The following is an 18,881-nucleotide window of genomic DNA, read 5'->3' as shown; positions in this document are numbered from 1 at the left end:
CCAATAAACAACAGGGCAATAAAAAATTTTTATTTTCACAAAGGTACCATTGAACGTATCGAAGATTCATCCCCGAGATTGTGAAGGGATTACCACAAGATAAAAGTTCCGTTATGAGCTGCACTCTAAGCAATTACAAAGCAATAAAACAAAACGCCTTGAGCTGGAAAAAAAACTAGTATCATCGTACAACAGAATTTCAACGATAAAGGATCTCTTAGATCCTTTCAAAATGATTAAAGGACATCGTACACCCTTCAACAACCATCAAACATACATCAAGCTTTATAAGCCGCCACAGTCCCTCGATATTTGTTTATTTTTGTCAGTATACATAAGTGAAGATCACCTTCAGTAAACCGGTCGTGTCGAAACACAAATAATATTCATCCATCCTCGAGCGACGATGTCTAACGCTGCGGTCAGGAAATCTTCGACTTCGCAGGCTTTCGCCAGCGGAAGGAGTTGTGGAGCGCGCGTGGCTAGAGTTGCATTCGATCGATAGATTTCGATCGGGGGATCTAGAATTCTCGCGAGCCAGAGGGAGACAGAGAAACTGGTACGAGCAAGCCTAATGCAGAGGAATCCTTATGCCTCCGATTGGATTGTTCTCCAGTGACGTTGTCGTCTGAAAGACGGGAAAAGGAGAAGGGGAGAACGAAGTTACGGCACAAACCGCCGACGAAAGAACCACGACGCATTTAAATGGCCGATCGCGTATTGCCGAGGATTCAGTCGTTGCCACCACGAAACCGGATTCTATTTCGTGTTTTCCGCCCGTCCGCTGCCCTCGCAGTCTGTCTTCTCGCTTTTGACAGAAAAGTGTCACGGGGCACGCGTCCACAGCGTTCTCTTGCCCATCGAGATCGCCGCCGTTTCTGCGAACAGGAAGCAGTCACCGGGAAAGTGAAGAAGTTCGTGTTTCAATCTATATGCTTTTTCGTCTGCTCAGCTTTCGCTGTTTCTTAATTCTACCATTTTTGTTCATTCTTCTCTTGCTGTTTTATGCGGATAGGATGTGTCGTGGATGCAAGAACAAGTAACTTCCGGTTCGTGAAAGCAAAATTTGGACCTAGAACGTCGATTGCCTCGAGTTTGAAGGAAGTTTTGAAAGGTTGTGACAAGGGATAGATCTCATCGTTTATAGCGTAGCATTTTAGGTAAGTCTAAGTTTATAAGTGAAGATATAATTAGTCGCAAAATTTATATATATACGTTTTGAAAGTTTTCTGTGATAGTATACTCATTAAATTATTAACCAGTTGAAGTTGAGAATATTTTATAAATAAGAGTAGTTGTAAGTAAAGTATTTCTGTATTTTTTTAAAATAATTCAAATTTATGGGAACCTGTAAATAGATTTTGTGACTTTGTATCTTCTCTAAATATTCAGTTTATTTTAACAAAAAACCTGTGTTGCAAGTGCTGAGAGTTTTTCAACTGATTCTAGAGGTACTATTTTATAAATAATTCATTCTAAAGTAATTTATGATTCGCAAGTCTTCAAGTAACTCTTAAAATAACATACATTTGAGAATGTAGAACGATCATGTGTAACTGTTGTATCGTTCTGAAGAAAATTTGTGTAAAAACTGTAACAACGAACGAAAATTATAGCAGGAAAACCAACTTTAATCGATTCTGCTTTATATCAAATAACTTGCTTGCTTCAATAACATAGTATCTGTCAATAATTGACGTGAATTTGATTTTAACATAAACGTTACTAAAGTTTACGTAACTTTTGAAATTAACTAAAGTAATTAAAATTTACTTAGACGTTATTTTAAACGTCAAAATATTTCTTAAAATATTGTAAATTTTTAAATATTGACCCCATAAGAACATTTTTAAATATTTTATAGCAAAGTGTTATAATACTACTTCAATTAGAAATAATTCTGCAAGACATCTATAAAGATCATTTCAGAAGCCTTTTTAACAAGTCAGTATCATTTAAAGTCTTCAATACAGGAGATTATAAATCACATGAATATTCTCACACTTGCCGTTAATTTTCTTTTTCAACAAAAAAAAGCCATTCATTTTTTCTGACTCGTCAGAAGAAAATCGGATTAGAGAGACAACAAATCATTCCAGTTTATTATTAACCGATGTTAGAACATGCTGATTGTGTCACGTGATGTACTAAAAGACAAATATTGAATGTTACCATATCACATTCAATTCAATTGATTATCTTTACTGAATGTCGCTTCCTTAATGACAAGCCGAACCATTATTCCATCTTAGCACGAGGCAAACAGCGGTGGAATTCCTCTAATATTCTGTTTATTTGACTAACATTAGATATTCGCTAATAGTCTTGTCTCGAATTGTCTTGTGGAAAGACTGTCACATGATTAGCAGATACCAGTAAATGGAAATCGGTTTACGTCGGTTACAGAACGTAATATTGTCCCACGGATCTAAATTCAGTCGGTACTCCTATCAGCCTATCAGCATTAATGTTTATTGCTATTAGAACGTTAACTCCTGCTATGATATCTACGACGCTCAGCAGCTTTCCTGTTACTGTAAACTGAACTCACATTCAACTCGTATTCGACATACGATTTGGCATTGATATGGGCTAGTAAAGTTTAATTATTTGAAGAAAATGAAGAGAAAATAAATGAAACATAAAAGTAATTCGAGGATAGAGTGATGTAATTTTAATCTGTAATTTCATTATAAAAATTATATTCTCTAAACGAAAGGAAGTAATCATTTTAAATGCAAATTTCTTTATTTATTGGATTTTATGTATTTTTATTGTAAAAGGTTCAAATTTTGTAGGTAAATGTTTAATTAGGAAAATTTAATAAAATTTATGATTCAAAATTTGAGGACGTGCTCTGCTCAGAGTAATTACATTTATATTGAAGAGTTGAAAGGATTTGTGGAACCCATTTTTTATATTAAAGTATTCATTTCTCGTGTTTTTTTTTTAATTTAATAAAATTTATGATTGAAAATATAAGGACGCGTATTGCACCAAGTAATTACTTGCATTCATATTGAAAATTTTAAAGGGTTTATCGAACCCATTTTCTATATTAAAGTATTCATTTTTTGTATTTTTTGTCTCAATAATTGATAATATCTATACTTATATAATTAATGATAGACTTTGAAATTATTTTATATACAGAGAAATTTGACATTTTTCAGCCATTCAAACTTAGTCTTCCTACGTCTTCCTATATCTACATACGATTTTTTGTCTACTCAGAGCGATGTCACTGAAATAAGAATTCTTATCAAATTACAATTAAATAACGCCATTGTACCTCACGAAATTTTACCAGCAAAAGCGTTCACGCTGCCTCATTTGTTTCGCAATTAAAATAGTGCATAGATTAAGTTCGAAATTGAAGTACCAAAACCGCCATCGTCGATTGAAACTCGTTGCGACAGCTACGTGTTTATCCGACCTTCTGATCCACAATAGTCTCCTCGCTATCTGGGCACAGCTCGCTTATTGCCCCTAAATCCTAAATTATTGACTCGCATCAACAAATAACTGTCACATGAAAGCAATTAATATCGTTTAATGCTAAATCAATTGATGCCGATCGAATCGTCAATTTCGTTATGCTGTCGAGCGATACGCAGCTAAATTGAAGTAAACGTTCTGCCACGCGCCAGTTTTCTTCCATTTCTTCTTGCGTTGCCAATGATATAATCTTGGGACCTTGAAGTACTTTCTGGAACTGTTGGGTTGCTGCATGAATGTATGCCGCATTGGTTTCCCTTTTTTCATGCATGAGAAGTATGTTCTTTTCTGCTATAAAATAGTCAAATTTCTTGTTGCTACTTGTAGTTAGAGTGTATCTTAATTGATTTATAATATATCGACAATTCCGCGAAGAAAAGAAGGAAAAACGTGGCACGAACTTATGCATAAACTCAATATTTTGATGACACATTCTTCTATTTTTTGAAAGGAAGAAAAGTACTTATATCTTTAAACGAAGAAGAAATAAGGTTTTTTACATGCAGAATAATTGACACGAATTGAATCGGTGAGCTGAAGAAGAATGCAAGTCCAGAAATCACGTTTTCAGATATTTCATCGTAAAGTGTAGTTCTGTGCATTTTATGTATCTAGACCCCAGAGCCAGAGTGTATTAAGTCCACTTGTTTTCTGTGTGACATAATACACTTCAGCTCTGGGATCCAGATATAGTTTCGAGATCGATACAGTTCCATTAATTATTCTACACCACTGTTCAAATATTTCCAAAATTGATAGGATATTAACTGCTACATACATGGAAACAGAAAGTATAATATTACAAATTTGTATAAAATAATATTTTTCATTTACACAAACACAAAAATTTGCGATGAAGGTGTAAATAACATATCATTATCATTGGCGAACGTTTAGAAGTCTGAGAAAAAGTAGCAATGATTTTCGCTTTTAATGAACCTCGCTCAAGGTTTGAGAAACGATCTATCTAGATCAATAAACATTTTAAGGAAGAACTCGAGCGAAACACAGTAATTTCTCTAAATTCTGAGCAGATGATTTTATCGCAGTATCTAAAACTCAATTTAAACGCTTGCAAGTAAGCATGCAAGCAAGTAAGACATCAGTAGTGCACGTGCTGCGAAATAACGCATATTGACTCCTATTGTACACGCGCGAGCCAGTATCAGTCAAAGGACGCAATATCGTTGCCATGAAATTACCTCTTATTTGCAATAGAAAGACCGCTTCTGCATGCATCATTATTATTACTCGTGGCTGTCTATTGAATTGACGACTTCGATATTATCTTTTGAATTAATTATTAAACCATTTAATTGGCTTGCTTCTCATGGACCGAAATTGGCTCCCAATTTGGCAACTGGCGCGAGCTTTTGAAACACACATTTATTGCGAAACCAGCAGGTATTAAATATTATTTTCCATTTCGTGAAGCATTCACTTATTATTCTATAAAATTCCAAACTGTCATTGATTTTAAATGCGTATATTCTACGCTCTTTTAGAGATTTCTTCTCTAATCAGTTCTCGTTATTAAGCATTTTATTCTAATTTGTTCGGGGAAATTATTCTGGGAAGTACCTTATAGTGTTGCAGTGAAGACGTGGAATTCAATTTTTTTACTCTGTGTGGAAGGAAGTGGTAATGATCACACGTTTCTTAGCGAGCCAGAAATATTGATAATACTAATTTGCATTTAATTGTTCCCAAAGTGTATTTTTCTCATTCTACATATTAATGCTATTGAATAATTACAAGATGATATTGCATAATTGTGTTGGAATGTGTATACCTCGTGATCAATTCATCAAAGTATACTATTTTTGAAATACAATTGGAACGCTGAATTTGCGATTGCAGAATTTTATGACGTTCACGTTAAAATGAACATTTGATCTACATTTTAGTGAAGCTTAGTTATAATAAAATAAGGTGCTCTGATTATAACATCGATACACTACCTCCATCACTATCAAATTAATTTGACAACAAAAGTAGGACTTGAAATTTAAACACTCGATGGTACTAAAACTCAGAATCTGAATAACTGCTTAACTCCACGAATTAAAAGCTTCACGTCAGAGATCGAATGAAACTGTTGACAATTTTCTGTTATTAGATAGCCATAAAATAACAGTAATTTTTTTACTGCCAATTAAAAAAGTAATTTTATCTCACAAATATCTGTTATACAATATACGGTCCTTCAACACATTAATTGAGTACTTACAAAATAACAGTATCGAAACTGAATATTTATAAAAAAGTTAAAGTACGAAGTTAACTTAAAAGACAACTTAAACATCAAAGAATCAAGCAAATAGTTTTATTTCTAAAAACTGATAGCTTCGTTCGATTCTTCCTTTACGAAATATAATGGAGCTCTTCCAACAGCTTCTTCACCCACAGCCATCCTCAGGTTCTCGAAAGCTACGTCCAGTAACTGAGTTTTGCGCAGAACAATGTCACCCTGGATCCCCTACCTGACAATCTGTATCGCATAGTTTTCCATAATCGTCGTTTACGGTCGCGTATAATCTACAGTTTCAAGGCGACGCTAACAGTCGAACTCGCCGATTACCATAAGGCATAATTTCTGGGTAAAAAGATCGAGGCGTCGCGACGTGGTGCCCGTTCGCGTGTGTCGGGCGATTTGCATGAAAAACAATGTTGATACGAATTAATTTACGAGGCTCGACGATTAGGAGAGCAAAGGAGAACCGCGTGACCCGTGAACGAGGTTTGATTCAGGAGCACGTGAGTGCATGGGATAACCGGTTGCACAAGCAAATCATGTGACACGCCCGCAATAATGCTCCTTTTCCTTTTTATTTTCCACGACAGCGTCCACCTGCTCGGCGAATCTCGCGGTGCATGCGCTCATTGCGTGCGGGGATTCCAGGATCGAGTGGATCGCCGCCGCCTGGATCGTAAAATCCACCGCAACGCGGGAGATTATCTTTCGACGACGCATCGATCTTTTCCTGATTGCTCTGTTTTGCGTCTTTAGAGCCTCCTCGGACAAAGAAACCTCGCGGAAACAGTATTGAGAAACCGTGGACTGTGGCGAGCAGTTAAATCCTTAGATAAAGAATGGAGAGCGAGGATTCCAAGAAGTTTGGAATGATTCTTTGACGATTTGTCTGAGGCTATGAGAAACAGGATAGAAGTAACTGGAAAGGCTTAGAAAAGGCTTTTCAGGTTGAAGTTTACTGTATACAGTCTATGAATGAAGCAGATGATATTCGTGTCCCTTGAGAAGTCCTCTAGATAGTATTGTTTCTAATGGTTTCTAGGAGACTTCTCAAGGGACGCGTGTAATACATGGTAGGGAGTATGTCTGAAGCGTTTGGAAAAGATATTTTCTGATACTGATGTGGATTGAAGAAGCATGCTGGGGGTTTTCGAGTATGAGGTAGATAAGATGAGAGCTTAAGCCGCGATTCTACAGGCAGAGTGTGGGCACAGTTGAAGTATCTGAGAGAGATACTTTTTTAAAGCGTATTTCTAGTTTCTTTGGAAAGGAGCATTGGAGTAGGTAGAAAGACCCTTGAAGGAAGAAGTAGGCAATTTAAGGCACGCTGCTACAAGCACGCTACGTGGGCACACTTGAAATATTTGTAAAAGACACTTTTATTAAAGTAGTTTAGATAGAAAAAGTGTGATTAATTCGAGGAAAAAGTAGTTAATAGAAAAAAATCGTGACAGGTTCTAGTGAACGTTTTAAACCACGTTCTTACAAACATGGATACATAAAAAATGTTCAAAGAAGACTTCATTTTATAAGTGACATCAGCTGAGGTAAAGTCTTTTAAAAAAGAGATGTTAAAGAAATTAAAAAGAAATGCTTGTTAAGGATAAAAAATACTTTAAGTCACATATGTATCTTGTGACATACACATGTAGGAATGTAACTTTAACTCCTTCAATGTTCTTATTAGTAAAAGTACTTTTTTTTATAATACACTCCGTTATTTTCTTATGCAACAAATGATTTCTTTTACACTCTACACTATGAGTTATATATGTAGGAATGTGGTTTAAATGTATGAGATATGTGCGTAAAACATGAGTACGCAACAGTATTTGCTGTCACAGAATTCCTGGATTCAATAGATTCCAAGAATGCATTTCTCACACCTCTTCAGTTAGTGAGTAACTCTTCTAGAAAGTGATAAACATTTCTCTAAGAATGATAATTTATAAATACCCTAAGACATTACGAAACCGAATTGTAATCTTCTGTTACTGAAAATGAATTATTCGTTCTTTGCATTACCTGTGTGTTATAACAATTGATTCAAAGGTAGTGCAAAAGTAATCAGTTACATTTTGAAATTTTCTAATTATCCCTAATTTAAAAAATGAGTATCTATAAAATATTAAAGTAAAAGTGACAAAATATGAATTAAATAACATTTAACTTACAAGTCGTAAAATGATTCTTTTTTAGTGACTCAAAAATTAATGTAACTTTTCTATATTAAAAGAAGAAAAAGAAAACAGAATTATATTTTACTCAAACTCGTTGCAAACATCGTATTCCAAAGAGAACTGATAAATAAAATTATTAGACGTACGATGACTACGATAAAAGTTTCAATTCATGCAACTGTTATAGTACGTACAAAATACTTATTGTTAGTGACATAGGGGTTTCGAACGATGTACATATGTATATTTCAACATTAATCTCCAATTACCTATGCTACCTCATTACGATAAGCGCCACATTAAATCGTCATGATAGTAGGGACGTGCATCTATAGCTACTTTGTTGAAAAAATCCACGAACTGTCAGCTGTTAAGTACTTAGTCATAGAAACACGAGGTTTTGGCCCAACATTTGCTTAGTTTTCGTCAGTCGATCACATGGAACTATAATTTACATTACTGTGTTTTAAAAATAAGCTCTTCTGTTCACTGACTCGAACAAATTCGCCGCTCAGACAGGCAGAAAGTTTAATTCGTTGATTGCTCGATATTTGTGAAAAAGGGCTACCTGGATCGGTTGCTCGAATTGAAATGCAAATAGTACGAGTTGAAGGTGCTTCTTATCTTGAAGAAGAAATAATTAATGTGTTCCATTCGATGGCAGGAATGAAAATATAGAGGTAATACAGTCATGTGAACATTATGCAACTTGCCATTAATAACTTATAAATACAAATGTTATATAATTTTGGAGCAAATGTTCCTATTGATCAAATATTTGTTATCTTCAATCATTGTGTAGGCACTCGAGTACCCATTTGCACATTTCTTGTAACAATTTTTATGTTGTAAAAGTATTGTAAATCCGCTTCAGATCCACAGTTTTCGGATACCTTGATGTCGATTTATATTCTGCGAGAAGAAATTTATTTTCAGTACTTGACATAACTGTCTCCAAAAATGGTGAACATTTTGATTGGCTGTACAAGAGTTAAATAACACAAACGATCATGGATTAAGTGATCGATGAAGAGCTGAATAAATAAGTTATTGATCGCAGTATTATAATTTATAATTCACCTGGCATATATAATTTATCATTAACCGAGCAGAGCACTTATTGTCGTGTTTCGTAACACGACTAATTAAAGGAATACATGAGAGGATATCTTTGAGCGCGTATTATTGATAACACAGAAACATGAACTCGAGAATTGAATCATTGACACCGAAAATGATGATTAGTTCCTTATATAGAATATTAAAAGCTTGAATCTTAAATCATGAAAAATTATTGCACATTTGTTGGTAATAATTTTAGTAGAAAAAATAATGAAAAGAAGCACATATCTTCTGTTATCAATGGGCGAAGAAGTCTAATCTTGATTTTTATATTTATAATAAGAAAGTTTAGCATTATTGCTTAATGATTTCAAGTCCATATCTACTTTAGATCATTTTCGTTTATTTGTAATTAATAATAAGTAGATTTCGACATGTACTCTAATTAATACACTCTAATTTACTCTAAAATTTTCACAAAATTGGTTTATTTAAATTAAAATTTGTTTTCGTTAATTTCTACTCCAATCAAGATTACCATATTATAGTATAATTATCTAATCTTTTGCATCTAAATATTAATTACAATTATACAGAATATGATCCTTAGTTACCCTCTGTACTCCTTTAGTCATCATGACAATATGATATTAGTATAATGTTGAATCAGAATTATGGATTATATAGCGATCATCGATGATGTCTATCCCATTAAATCGAGAAACAAACTAATTCTGGAACTCTTGTCTACGTGCTACTGTACACGATTCATGAGTGCTTCGCGGATCTTTATTGAACCACTTAATTGAAATGGATTAAGAAAAATATTTGCAATGTTACTCAGCACTATCTCAGTTGAAAATAATGCTACAGAATCTGAGGAACTCATGTTAAAATAAATTGAACTTTCGTTGATTAAGCAATTGATCCTTTCTGTTCATACATGCAGGACAAACAAAGTTGGGTATATTGTACTGATAGATAAATATTTGTGCTTTCAGGATGAGCAAGGGAAATAGCAGAGATATAAACGGGGACAGCCAAAGTGGGGCATACGTGAATCATGCATTAAGCAGATCTGGAGATAGCTTGAATCTCAGTCATTCAAACAATGCTCAAAATCTACATGATTCCTATGACAGCCACCAAGGAATTCAGGGTTCCTCTGATTTTATCTGTAAATATTTACAGCAAGCCAATACTTAAATAAGTTGTTTCAACAATTCAAAATTGAAGAGTAAATAACAAACAAATTCATCTTTTCAATTCAGAACATGGTAGAGAAATACCAAGTGAAGAGACAGTAGAAAAAATACTTTGATATACAATGTATTCAGATAGCAAGTTCTATAATACTACAGATTCAATTAATTTCTGATCCAATGAGACTGTTTCTGATAGTCGTTGAATGATCATTATCACTGCATAATTGATTTGCTAGTTTTAGTTGTATTCAGTGTAAAATTAGAGAGTTCATTAGATAATACAAATTAATATGAGAAATGCTTATTTTTCACAGTAGTGGGAGATCCAGGTGATGACGTGAATCAGCCAGAAGAGAGCTTCTCAACTTCTGTATTACAATACACGAAGCGACGTCTTAGATCGGCTTGTACAAAGAAAACAATCTATAAAAGGGTGCCAATTTTAAGATGGTTGCCAAGTTATAGTGGTCAGGATGCACTTGGTGACCTTGTTGCTGGTATCACTGTTGGTCTCACTGTCATCCCACAATCATTGGCATATGCTAACGTAGCAGGTCTACCGCCACAAGTTAGTGAATTTGAAGTAATAAATACATAATCAATGGTGGGAGGTGATACTGACACATGTTATGTTTACAGTATGGGCTGTATGGAAGTTTTTTAGGCTGTTTTATTTATGTCATATTTGGATCATGTAAAGACACACCATTAGGTCCTACTGCCATTATTTCTTTACTCACATATCAAACAATTTCACATCTCGATGCGCCAGTGGAACATGCAATACTTCTTTGTTTCTTGGCTGGAGTAATAGAACTTCTAATGGGTATATTTGGTCTCGGTAAGTACATATAAAACATAACAGAAAATAATAAACATTTTTCAAACTTGATCCTAACAATCATATATTTGTTTCAGGATTTTTAATTGATTTTGTGTCTGGACCTGTCAGCTCAGGTTTCACATCAGCAGTCGCTTTAATAATCGTTACATCGCAATTAAAAGACATCCTTGGCATTCCTGCCAAAGGATCACAGTTTCTTGAAATGTGGAGAAGTCTTGTGTCACACATACATAATACTTCAGCTTGGGATGCTGCCCTTGGAGCAACTTGTATAGCATTTCTTTTGCTTCTCAGGGTGAATATTTCATGTCTGTAATTCAAAACTATACACTGCATGGCAAATTAAATGTGTCTTATCTATTTTATCACAGCTTTTAGCATCATTTAGTATAAGTCCTAAGGATGAAGAATTGCAAACCAACAAATATCGTATTATAAATAAAATCATTTGGTTGATTGGGACATCTCGAAATGCATTTCTGGTGATACTCTGTGGCCTTTTGGGATATAGCTTTCGTGAAGAATCTCCTTTCAAATTGGTTGGTAAGAAAAAGCAAAACAAATCTAATGTTCAGAGTTCAGGATTGGGAAAGAAAGACATTATACAATATTATATTTTAATTGAACACTCTGTATACATGTAACATACATTAGATATTGTGTGAAAGTGTACTATAATATATATTAATCACATAAGTAAGCAGAGATATCATATCATTCATATAATTTCATTTTATAGGTTACATACCAGCAGGTATGCCAACTGTTCAATTACCACCGTTTAGCTATACTAAAATTGATAACACGACGGTGACGTTCTTTGATATGGTCTCAAATTTGGGAAGCGGCATACTTGTCTTACCACTTATTTCATTAATGGAGGATATTGCTATTTGCAAAGCTTTTTGTAAGTTATTTTATTTTTGAATCTATCCTTTGTAGTCATTCAAATTCATTTAGAAACTTGATTCAATTCATCATGAATGTTAAATTATTTGTTTCAGCAACTGGAAAATCAGTGGATGCAACACAAGAATTAATAGCAATCGGAATGTCAAATATTGGTAACTCTTTTGTTCAGGCTTTCCCCGGCACAGGATCCCTTAGCAGAAGTGCAGTGAACAATGCTTCTGGTGTTAGAACGCCGATGGGCGGTATTTATACTGGTAATTTAATTACTTCCTGTTTTTATTAATGTTTTCATTCCGTCTCAAATTTTTCTTCCTAAATAAAGTGCTTCATATGCTGATAAATTATTCCAGGTACTCTAGTAATCTTAGCCCTCCTCTTTCTCACGCCATATTTCAGTTACATACCAAGAGCTGCATTAGCAGCTATTATTATAGCGGCTGTAATATTTATGGTGGAAGTTAAGGTCGTAAAACCGATGTGGAGAACAAAAAGTAACTATAAAATTTAAGATAAAAAAGAAATGATCATTACTTGAAAAAAAGAAATATAATTAATGTTGCTATTATTATATTCCTTTTTGTTTACATAGAATCTGATTTAATTCCTGGATTGGGAACTTTCATTGCATGTTTGCTCCTACAATTGGAAATTGGAATTTTGTGTGGTATTGGAATAAACGTCTTATTCATTCTATATCACGCAGCACGGCCAAAAATATCTGTAGAGAAACTAACTGTGCGTATATCTCTTTTTATTGTTTGTTAATGGCAATGCTAACTGTAACAACTACTTATACGACGTTATATGTTACAGACTCGATGTGGTATTCAATATCTCATGTTAACACCAGATCGGTGCTTGATCTTTCCATCAGTGGACTATGTACGAAATTTAGTCACAAAATATAGTCAACGAGCAGGAAACGTAACCGCCCCAGTTGTAATCGACTGTTCGCATATTTATGGAGCAGATTTCACTGCAGCTACAGTAATTGTTGCTCTGATAAAAGAGTTCGCTGCGAAGGGTCAACCACTTTTTTTCTATAATTTAAAGCCTTCAGTTTATGCCGTATTTGAGGGTATTGCATCATCTGACTTTGTTGTGTATTATACTCGGGACGCGTTAGATCATCTCTTGAAAGAAAGAGGGTACTTGAAACAAACTACATAGGATGTTACTTATGTATATTGATCTGCTACGAACTGAATTACCACAGTACCTTATATTAATGGTATAACTGGTGGTCATTTTCACCTTATAAAATGTTGTTAAACAACGTAATTATGTTTGATTTTAGAGGTACCTGAAGTATAGTGTGAATACTTCTGTACTCTCGCTTTATTCTCTCATTAATTTTCAATCGAATAGTTTAAATATCGCCGTGTTTTATATTTAAAAATGCATTACATTGAATGTGATGACCATTTCATATCGAGTATGTCATGTTTTAGTCATTTCTCAGTATAATTTTTTCACTATTAAGAAAACGTTTATCACCTATTAGGTGCTCTTTCTTGCTAGTTATTGTTGCGTGCAACGTGTAATAACAATAATTAGCAATGGTATCTGTAGCTCGCTAGAAGTTTCCACGGATATAATCCTCGGTATAATAAAATTTTACAAATTTTAAGAATTTTACATTACTTTGTGTATATTGTAATTTGTACAGAATAAGTTAATAAAGTATTTTCATTATTAAAATGTTAGCAATAACTTATTTTTAAAGAGTTACGAAGGCAAATTCTTCAAAGAATTTATGATAGGCATTCTGCATCATAAGAATTAAAAGAATCTAATTACACTACTTGGGGTTAACATTTCAGAATAAAATATAAAAACTAACAGATATATTTTAAATAGTTTATTATTAAATCAAATAAAAATGATTTTATGCATTTTCTTGAGAACGTAATCTTGCACTGGCATTAGTCACACGAATAGAAAGCTGTTGAGCACGTTCAACAATGGATTTACGTTTTTTACTGCTTACACCATGAGCAATTTCAGCACAGAATTTCCTATTCTGCATCATTAGAACCTCTAATTCCTGTAAACCAAACAATAACAAATCTCATTTTAACACAGAATTAAAAAGTATTATAATTATTTCAATTTCCTTAATATCCTTAATAAAACGTATAACTTTATAATGCAGAAGATTCTAATCTGTGTATTAAATAGTAAATGTACTAAGAAATGCTATACAATACATGACATAAAATATTTCTTGAAAATTCTAACTTATTATTCTTACCTTGACATTGTGTACCAACACTTTTCTGAAGCCAGTTGGTAGCATGTGACGTGTCTTCCTATTACTTCCATAACCAATATTGGGCATCAAATATTGGCCCTTGAAGCGCCTACGTACTCTGTTGTCAATACCCTTTGGTTTACGCCAGTTTCTCTGAAAAGTTTTTTATTAATATTACTTGAGCGTTAGTATTCAACACATTCAATAAAGAATAAAATACTTGGAGATATTAAAAGTAATGAATGAAACAAATGACACAAAAAGAATACTGTACCTTTAGCTTACTGTAACGATCACTCTGATGACGAATGAACTTCTTAGTCCTCTTCTTGACAATTGTAGGTCTGTATACTGGTCGAATAGCCATTTTGATCTCTTTAAGTTACTACAAACTTCAAACTGAAATCATAAATAAAACCCAAATCAGCGTTACGCTTATTTACAAAATAAGTTTTATAACAACAGTACACAATCTGACTGGTATATTATATTATTCGTATGACCGTTATGATAATCTGTTTTTAAAAAATACAATGTATTTAAATTTCCTTTATTTCTTTAAATTAAACTGCTTCGTGTATATTTTACATCGTATAAACGATTTTTATGAATATTATGGATTTTCTGTAACATCACGTACCCACCCTCGTTACACACCAGACAGAAAAGGTTATGTTCAACTAGGACTAACAAGTTTACGCGTGAAAACGCACGAAGCGCCTTCTAGCGATAAAAAAGAGGAAGCTAAAATTATTTAAATCATCGAAATGTGCGATGCACTGATGATATATAAATATTAGATCAGAAAGAAACGCGAAAGACTTAAGTGGAATGACTTGTACAGATTATTTTTCATATCTGAAGCTTCTGCTTCCAAGAATATAATATTAAAGCACAGTACAAGCTCTCAAATCATAGAAAAGCTTGAGAAGATGCACACGGATGCACAAAACTAAATAAATACTTTCAAATAAATGAAAAGCCAATCAATGAGCGTCATATAATTATTATCACGTTATTTATTATTGTTAATCAGAAAATCAGAACCCTCAAATTTGCGTGAACTACCTACCTTTAATTTGATCTATGCTAGTCAGCTGATTACCTTCAAGTTTCATTATATAGAAAGTATTATCTAATAGAAATCAGCTACATTTTCTGCATTGCTTTAAGCGTCATCTACTGGAAAAGTTCAGAGCACTCGACACCGTTACATGTTTTCTGTGCCAAAACGGTTGCAGATGAATATATCTACATATTACGGCTCGTATAATAATTAGAAACGAAATTAGTTGAAAGTACAGGAAAGAAACGAAGAAGAAATATAGTTTCTAACAAGTACTTGGCTTTAGAAATACAGCTGACTGGTATTTCTGATGGATTCGATTGCACTTGATAATCAGTAGCCAATAAGGTGCGACTGTTGACTATGAATGATGAATACGAAAAACCGGGATGTAAGTGACACTGTGAAAAGTTACCAGATAGAGTCTGCTATATCTTTCTGTCACCAACGCGTTCTTCGATGCTCATATATCCGTGTAATGAGCGAGATATGAGTAAATGAATATGTAAATGTAATAGAAAATGTCTTTGCCGGGGCTTTTTAATTAAGATATTCGGAAAGATGTAACATATGCAGGTAAAAAATGTGTACGTGACAAAGTTTCCAAGCTATTTGGTATTAACACTTGAGAAATTGAAAGCACTAACAATCATTTCTTCTGAAACATACAGTGTCGTGTGAATTAAGTGTCTTCAAAATCGTGTTTAATGTAATGCAGTTCGATGAATTAACGAAAATTGTAAATATTCTTTATCTATGATTTATTTATAGCAGTTTAAAATTTACTGGTTTTAAAAAATATCAGTTTTACAACGACTGTATCAGGGCTACTCATTAATGTAAATTCTAATGTAATTTGAACGTATCAGCCGAAATTTGTTTTTACAGGTGTCGTTTTGAATTATGAAGACGCTTCACGATTAGTCCAAGTAAAAGTTGTATCAATTAAGCAGGATATTTTCCATATGGACAAAATTATGTCAAACGTTTCAATCTGAAGCGACACACATTCTTCATTGTTGCAGTAATGCATTCATAAGTAGTGCCACTTTTCACTATCACATATGTAATTTGAAGCTACTCTCTCATGATTATTCTCATTGCTTTCTTAACACTGATTATAATTGTATAAATAAATATGGTAGGTTTAGAAGACATACATTCATTTAAACAAACAAGTCTTAAAGAAAGAAAGGAGAAGTTATTAAAGTTAAGAATCAGTATTAAAAGAAATGAATGAATTAATATTAAAAGTACATTATAGTATCACATAAATTTTCCACATTGTAATCGTTATTTGATTTATTAATTATATTTCTGTTCCTGTTTTCAGCATACTAAGAAGACACAACTGATTGGTACTATGTTCTAAAAAATGTCATCTGAAGTTAGTGTTACCAACACAGATTTTGGGAAGGACAATGGAGGGGATGAATCAGAAGAACACACAGTTGCATTATTAACAGTTAGTACAACAATTCAAGAATCTCCAGCAACTGTAAAACATATTGAAACAAATGCTGTAAAGAATTATAACAGAGTATTGACATCGGAAGATAAACATGATTTTATAGAACAGAGTGAGAATGCATCTTTACCATTAGAAACAAATTGTATGCCAAGTGAAAATGGGTTACAACAGTCAGCAACATCTTCGTGTCACACAGATGTTACAGATAATGCAGGAGTCACTGATGTCTTAAGTTCTTTTGAAGAAGAAGAAAGTGAATGTTTCGAGTTAAAATGTAATAAAGAAAACGCAGTGTTAAAAACTGGTGCTGGTGCAGCATCAGCATCTATTAATGAGTTTCAAGATAATAATAGTGATACAAGTGTATCAAGTAATGAAACAGCACAGAGCTCAAGTCGAAAGCTTACATTATCATCCCATAAACTTTTATCAAGGAAAATGAAAGATTATGATTATTATCGAATCTATAGAGATATGATTAGAAGGAAACAATTTTTTAACAAAGATTTACAGTTAAGTAGTTCGGAATCTCAATATGAACAGAATATGAGAGATCAGCATAACAGCAATGATGATATGTTCAGTGATAATAGTAAGGATTCTTGTATAAAGGATTGTAGTTTACCTTTGGAAGGTTTAGCTTCGTGTAGTTCCAGTGATGAACAGTCACAGTTTCAAAGCACTTCAACAAGTGAGACACATAGGAATGATGTTAATACACACAGAGCAATTTGTTTAATGGAGAATAATAGTCAAAATACAAATGAAAATTTAAGCAAATTAAATGAACCTGGTAGTTCACATTCACATGTGCCTAACAGCGTGCCAAAGGTGGCAGATTTAGTACATTGTAATGATGTTATGCGGAAACCATTTAAACTGCCAATTTTAGAAAATTTACATGAAACTGCCAGTGTTCAACAAAATGAACTGGAAGAAAATGCTGTGGCACTTTTAGAACCATCATCTGCCAACCAGGATCGTTTGGAAGAAGTACAAGGTATAGACATGGAACCACCTCGTTCTTCAAATAGCAGTGATGCAAGTAATTCTGATACAGAATCACAGCAGGCAGTTCTTGGCCATAGTGGGACCAAAAAGGTACAGTTGCATTAAATTTATTCTTTGCAAAAAGCTGTTACATTCAATGTTTAATCATATTTTCTGTACCTTTTTTGTACAATTAAATGTCGTGGAGTGTGTAGTATCATTTAATATATATGTCTCCTCTATATCTTTATGGATGCATGATATTGCATTTTTTTATGTTTCTATTTTTTAGCACTATTTTTAAAATTAGAATTTATAAAATATATTTTACTTTAGAGGCCATGTGACATTGGTGTTGTAACAAAAGAGGATGTGGAATATTATCAATTATGGCGGAGTACGGGTGGCTTTACGTCTCCCGAGTGTCTATATGAAACATTATGTCCAAGTCCTCCACCACTTCCACCACGAACAACGCACAAACTTTTGCATAGAAGTAATGCTTTACAATCTGGCCCACCAGAATTACCTAAACGACACGTTCAAAAATACCCAGCACCTATGCACCCTGAAGATTGTTTTGGATTTGAAATTGTAGATGTTGATGAAGCTTCTAATTCAAAGGTAATTTAATATATTGATACATGCGAACAAATGTACACTATGCTTTACACAGGTTTTAAATGAACACTGTTTTGCATTAGTGTGTTAAAATCGAGCGTTTCACACTTTATCTCAAATAACATATATAATAACAATTTTCTCAGCATATTTAGTAATATTATTCATTAAAGTAATCGTTTAAATATAAAGATAGTAATTTAAAAGTAAGATATAACAGAAATTCGAAAAAATATCAGAAAATGTAAAAAATTATTATTACAAAATGGCGTATCATTTAATCATGTAGTTTTGTATTGGTGTGTTAATCCACAGATAATTAGTTTTAAGAAATCGAACGTTTTGTATTTTTTACTAAAATAATCTATTCTAGCAATCTTTTTAGCATAATTACTAATATGGTTCATTAAAGTAATTGTTTACATGTAAGAATAGTAGTTTACAAATAAAATATAACCTAGTTCGTTTAAAACACCAAGGTTAGGTAATAATCTAATTACCATTAGATAGAATCTGAAAAGAAT

The 18,881-nt window shown here is 33.3% G+C and overlaps 3 protein-coding genes across 4 annotated transcripts in view; 2 read left to right on the top strand and 1 right to left on the bottom strand.

Annotated features, from left to right (window-relative positions):
• The first annotated feature begins 571 nt into the window (after positions 1-571).
• Positions 572-13,241, top strand: Esp (Epidermal stripes and patches). Its single transcript, XM_076387695.1, has 12 exons — positions 572-914; positions 1,016-1,160; positions 9,996-10,171; positions 10,514-10,767; positions 10,839-11,040; positions 11,118-11,338; positions 11,415-11,586; positions 11,783-11,950; positions 12,048-12,209; positions 12,306-12,446; positions 12,545-12,690; positions 12,769-13,241. Exons 3-12 carry the CDS (start codon positions 9,997-9,999, stop codon positions 13,123-13,125), a joined length of 1,998 nt encoding a protein of 665 aa, XP_076243810.1. The 5' UTR covers positions 572-914; positions 1,016-1,160; position 9,996; the 3' UTR covers positions 13,126-13,241.
• Positions 13,242-13,801: 560 nt separating this feature from the next.
• Rpl32 (ribosomal protein L32) lies at positions 13,802-14,868 on the bottom strand. Its single transcript, XM_076387698.1, has 4 exons — positions 14,850-14,868; positions 14,484-14,608; positions 14,210-14,362; positions 13,802-14,002 (listed from the first exon to the last, which is right to left on the bottom strand). The coding sequence occupies exons 2-4, from the start codon at positions 14,574-14,576 to the stop codon at positions 13,844-13,846; spliced, it is 405 nt and encodes a 134-aa protein (XP_076243813.1). The 5' UTR covers positions 14,577-14,608; positions 14,850-14,868; the 3' UTR covers positions 13,802-13,843.
• Positions 14,869-15,788: 920 nt separating this feature from the next.
• The window catches only part of Hecw (Hecw ubiquitin protein ligase), a 6,976-nt gene continuing 3,883 nt past the window's right edge, over positions 15,789-18,881 (top strand). The window contains exons 1-3 of one of the 2 annotated variants that reach the window (XM_076387692.1): positions 15,789-15,851; positions 16,609-17,847; positions 18,073-18,360. In XM_076387692.1, coding sequence (XP_076243807.1) covers positions 16,651-17,847; positions 18,073-18,360 — 1,485 coding nt within the window. In that variant the 5' untranslated portion in view covers positions 15,789-15,851; positions 16,609-16,650. Of the gene's footprint in view, positions 15,852-16,164; positions 16,315-16,608; positions 17,848-18,072; positions 18,361-18,881 lie in introns of those variants that run through there. The other variant, XM_076387693.1, reaches the window with a different exon arrangement.

Source organism: Calliopsis andreniformis, chromosome 10, assembly GCF_051401765.1.
Source record: "Calliopsis andreniformis isolate RMS-2024a chromosome 10, iyCalAndr_principal, whole genome shotgun sequence".
NCBI classification, from domain to species: domain Eukaryota; kingdom Metazoa; phylum Arthropoda; class Insecta; order Hymenoptera; family Andrenidae; genus Calliopsis; species Calliopsis andreniformis.
The sequence above is the reverse complement of the archived record's forward strand: the minus strand, read 5'-3'. Positions and strand labels throughout refer to the sequence as shown.

Coding starts and splice junctions, on each gene's coding strand:
- Rpl32 (XM_076387698.1), bottom strand. CDS start 14,576: ATGGCTATTCGACCAGTATACAGACCTACAATTGTCAAGAAGAGGACT. Junction 14,363..14,483: donor ATCGTTACAGTAAGCTAAAG/GTACAGTATTCT, acceptor AAAACTTTTCAG/AGAAACTGGCGTAAACCAAA. Junction 14,003..14,209: donor TGTTGGTACACAATGTCAAG/GTAAGAATAATA, acceptor TTTGGTTTACAG/GAATTAGAGGTTCTAATGAT.
- Esp (XM_076387695.1), top strand. CDS start 9,997: ATGAGCAAGGGAAATAGCAGAGATATAAACGGGGACAGCCAAAGTGGG. Junction 12,210..12,305: donor GATGGGCGGTATTTATACTG/GTAATTTAATTA, acceptor AAATTATTCCAG/GTACTCTAGTAATCTTAGCC. Junction 12,691..12,768: donor TATCTGTAGAGAAACTAACT/GTGCGTATATCT, acceptor TATATGTTACAG/ACTCGATGTGGTATTCAATA.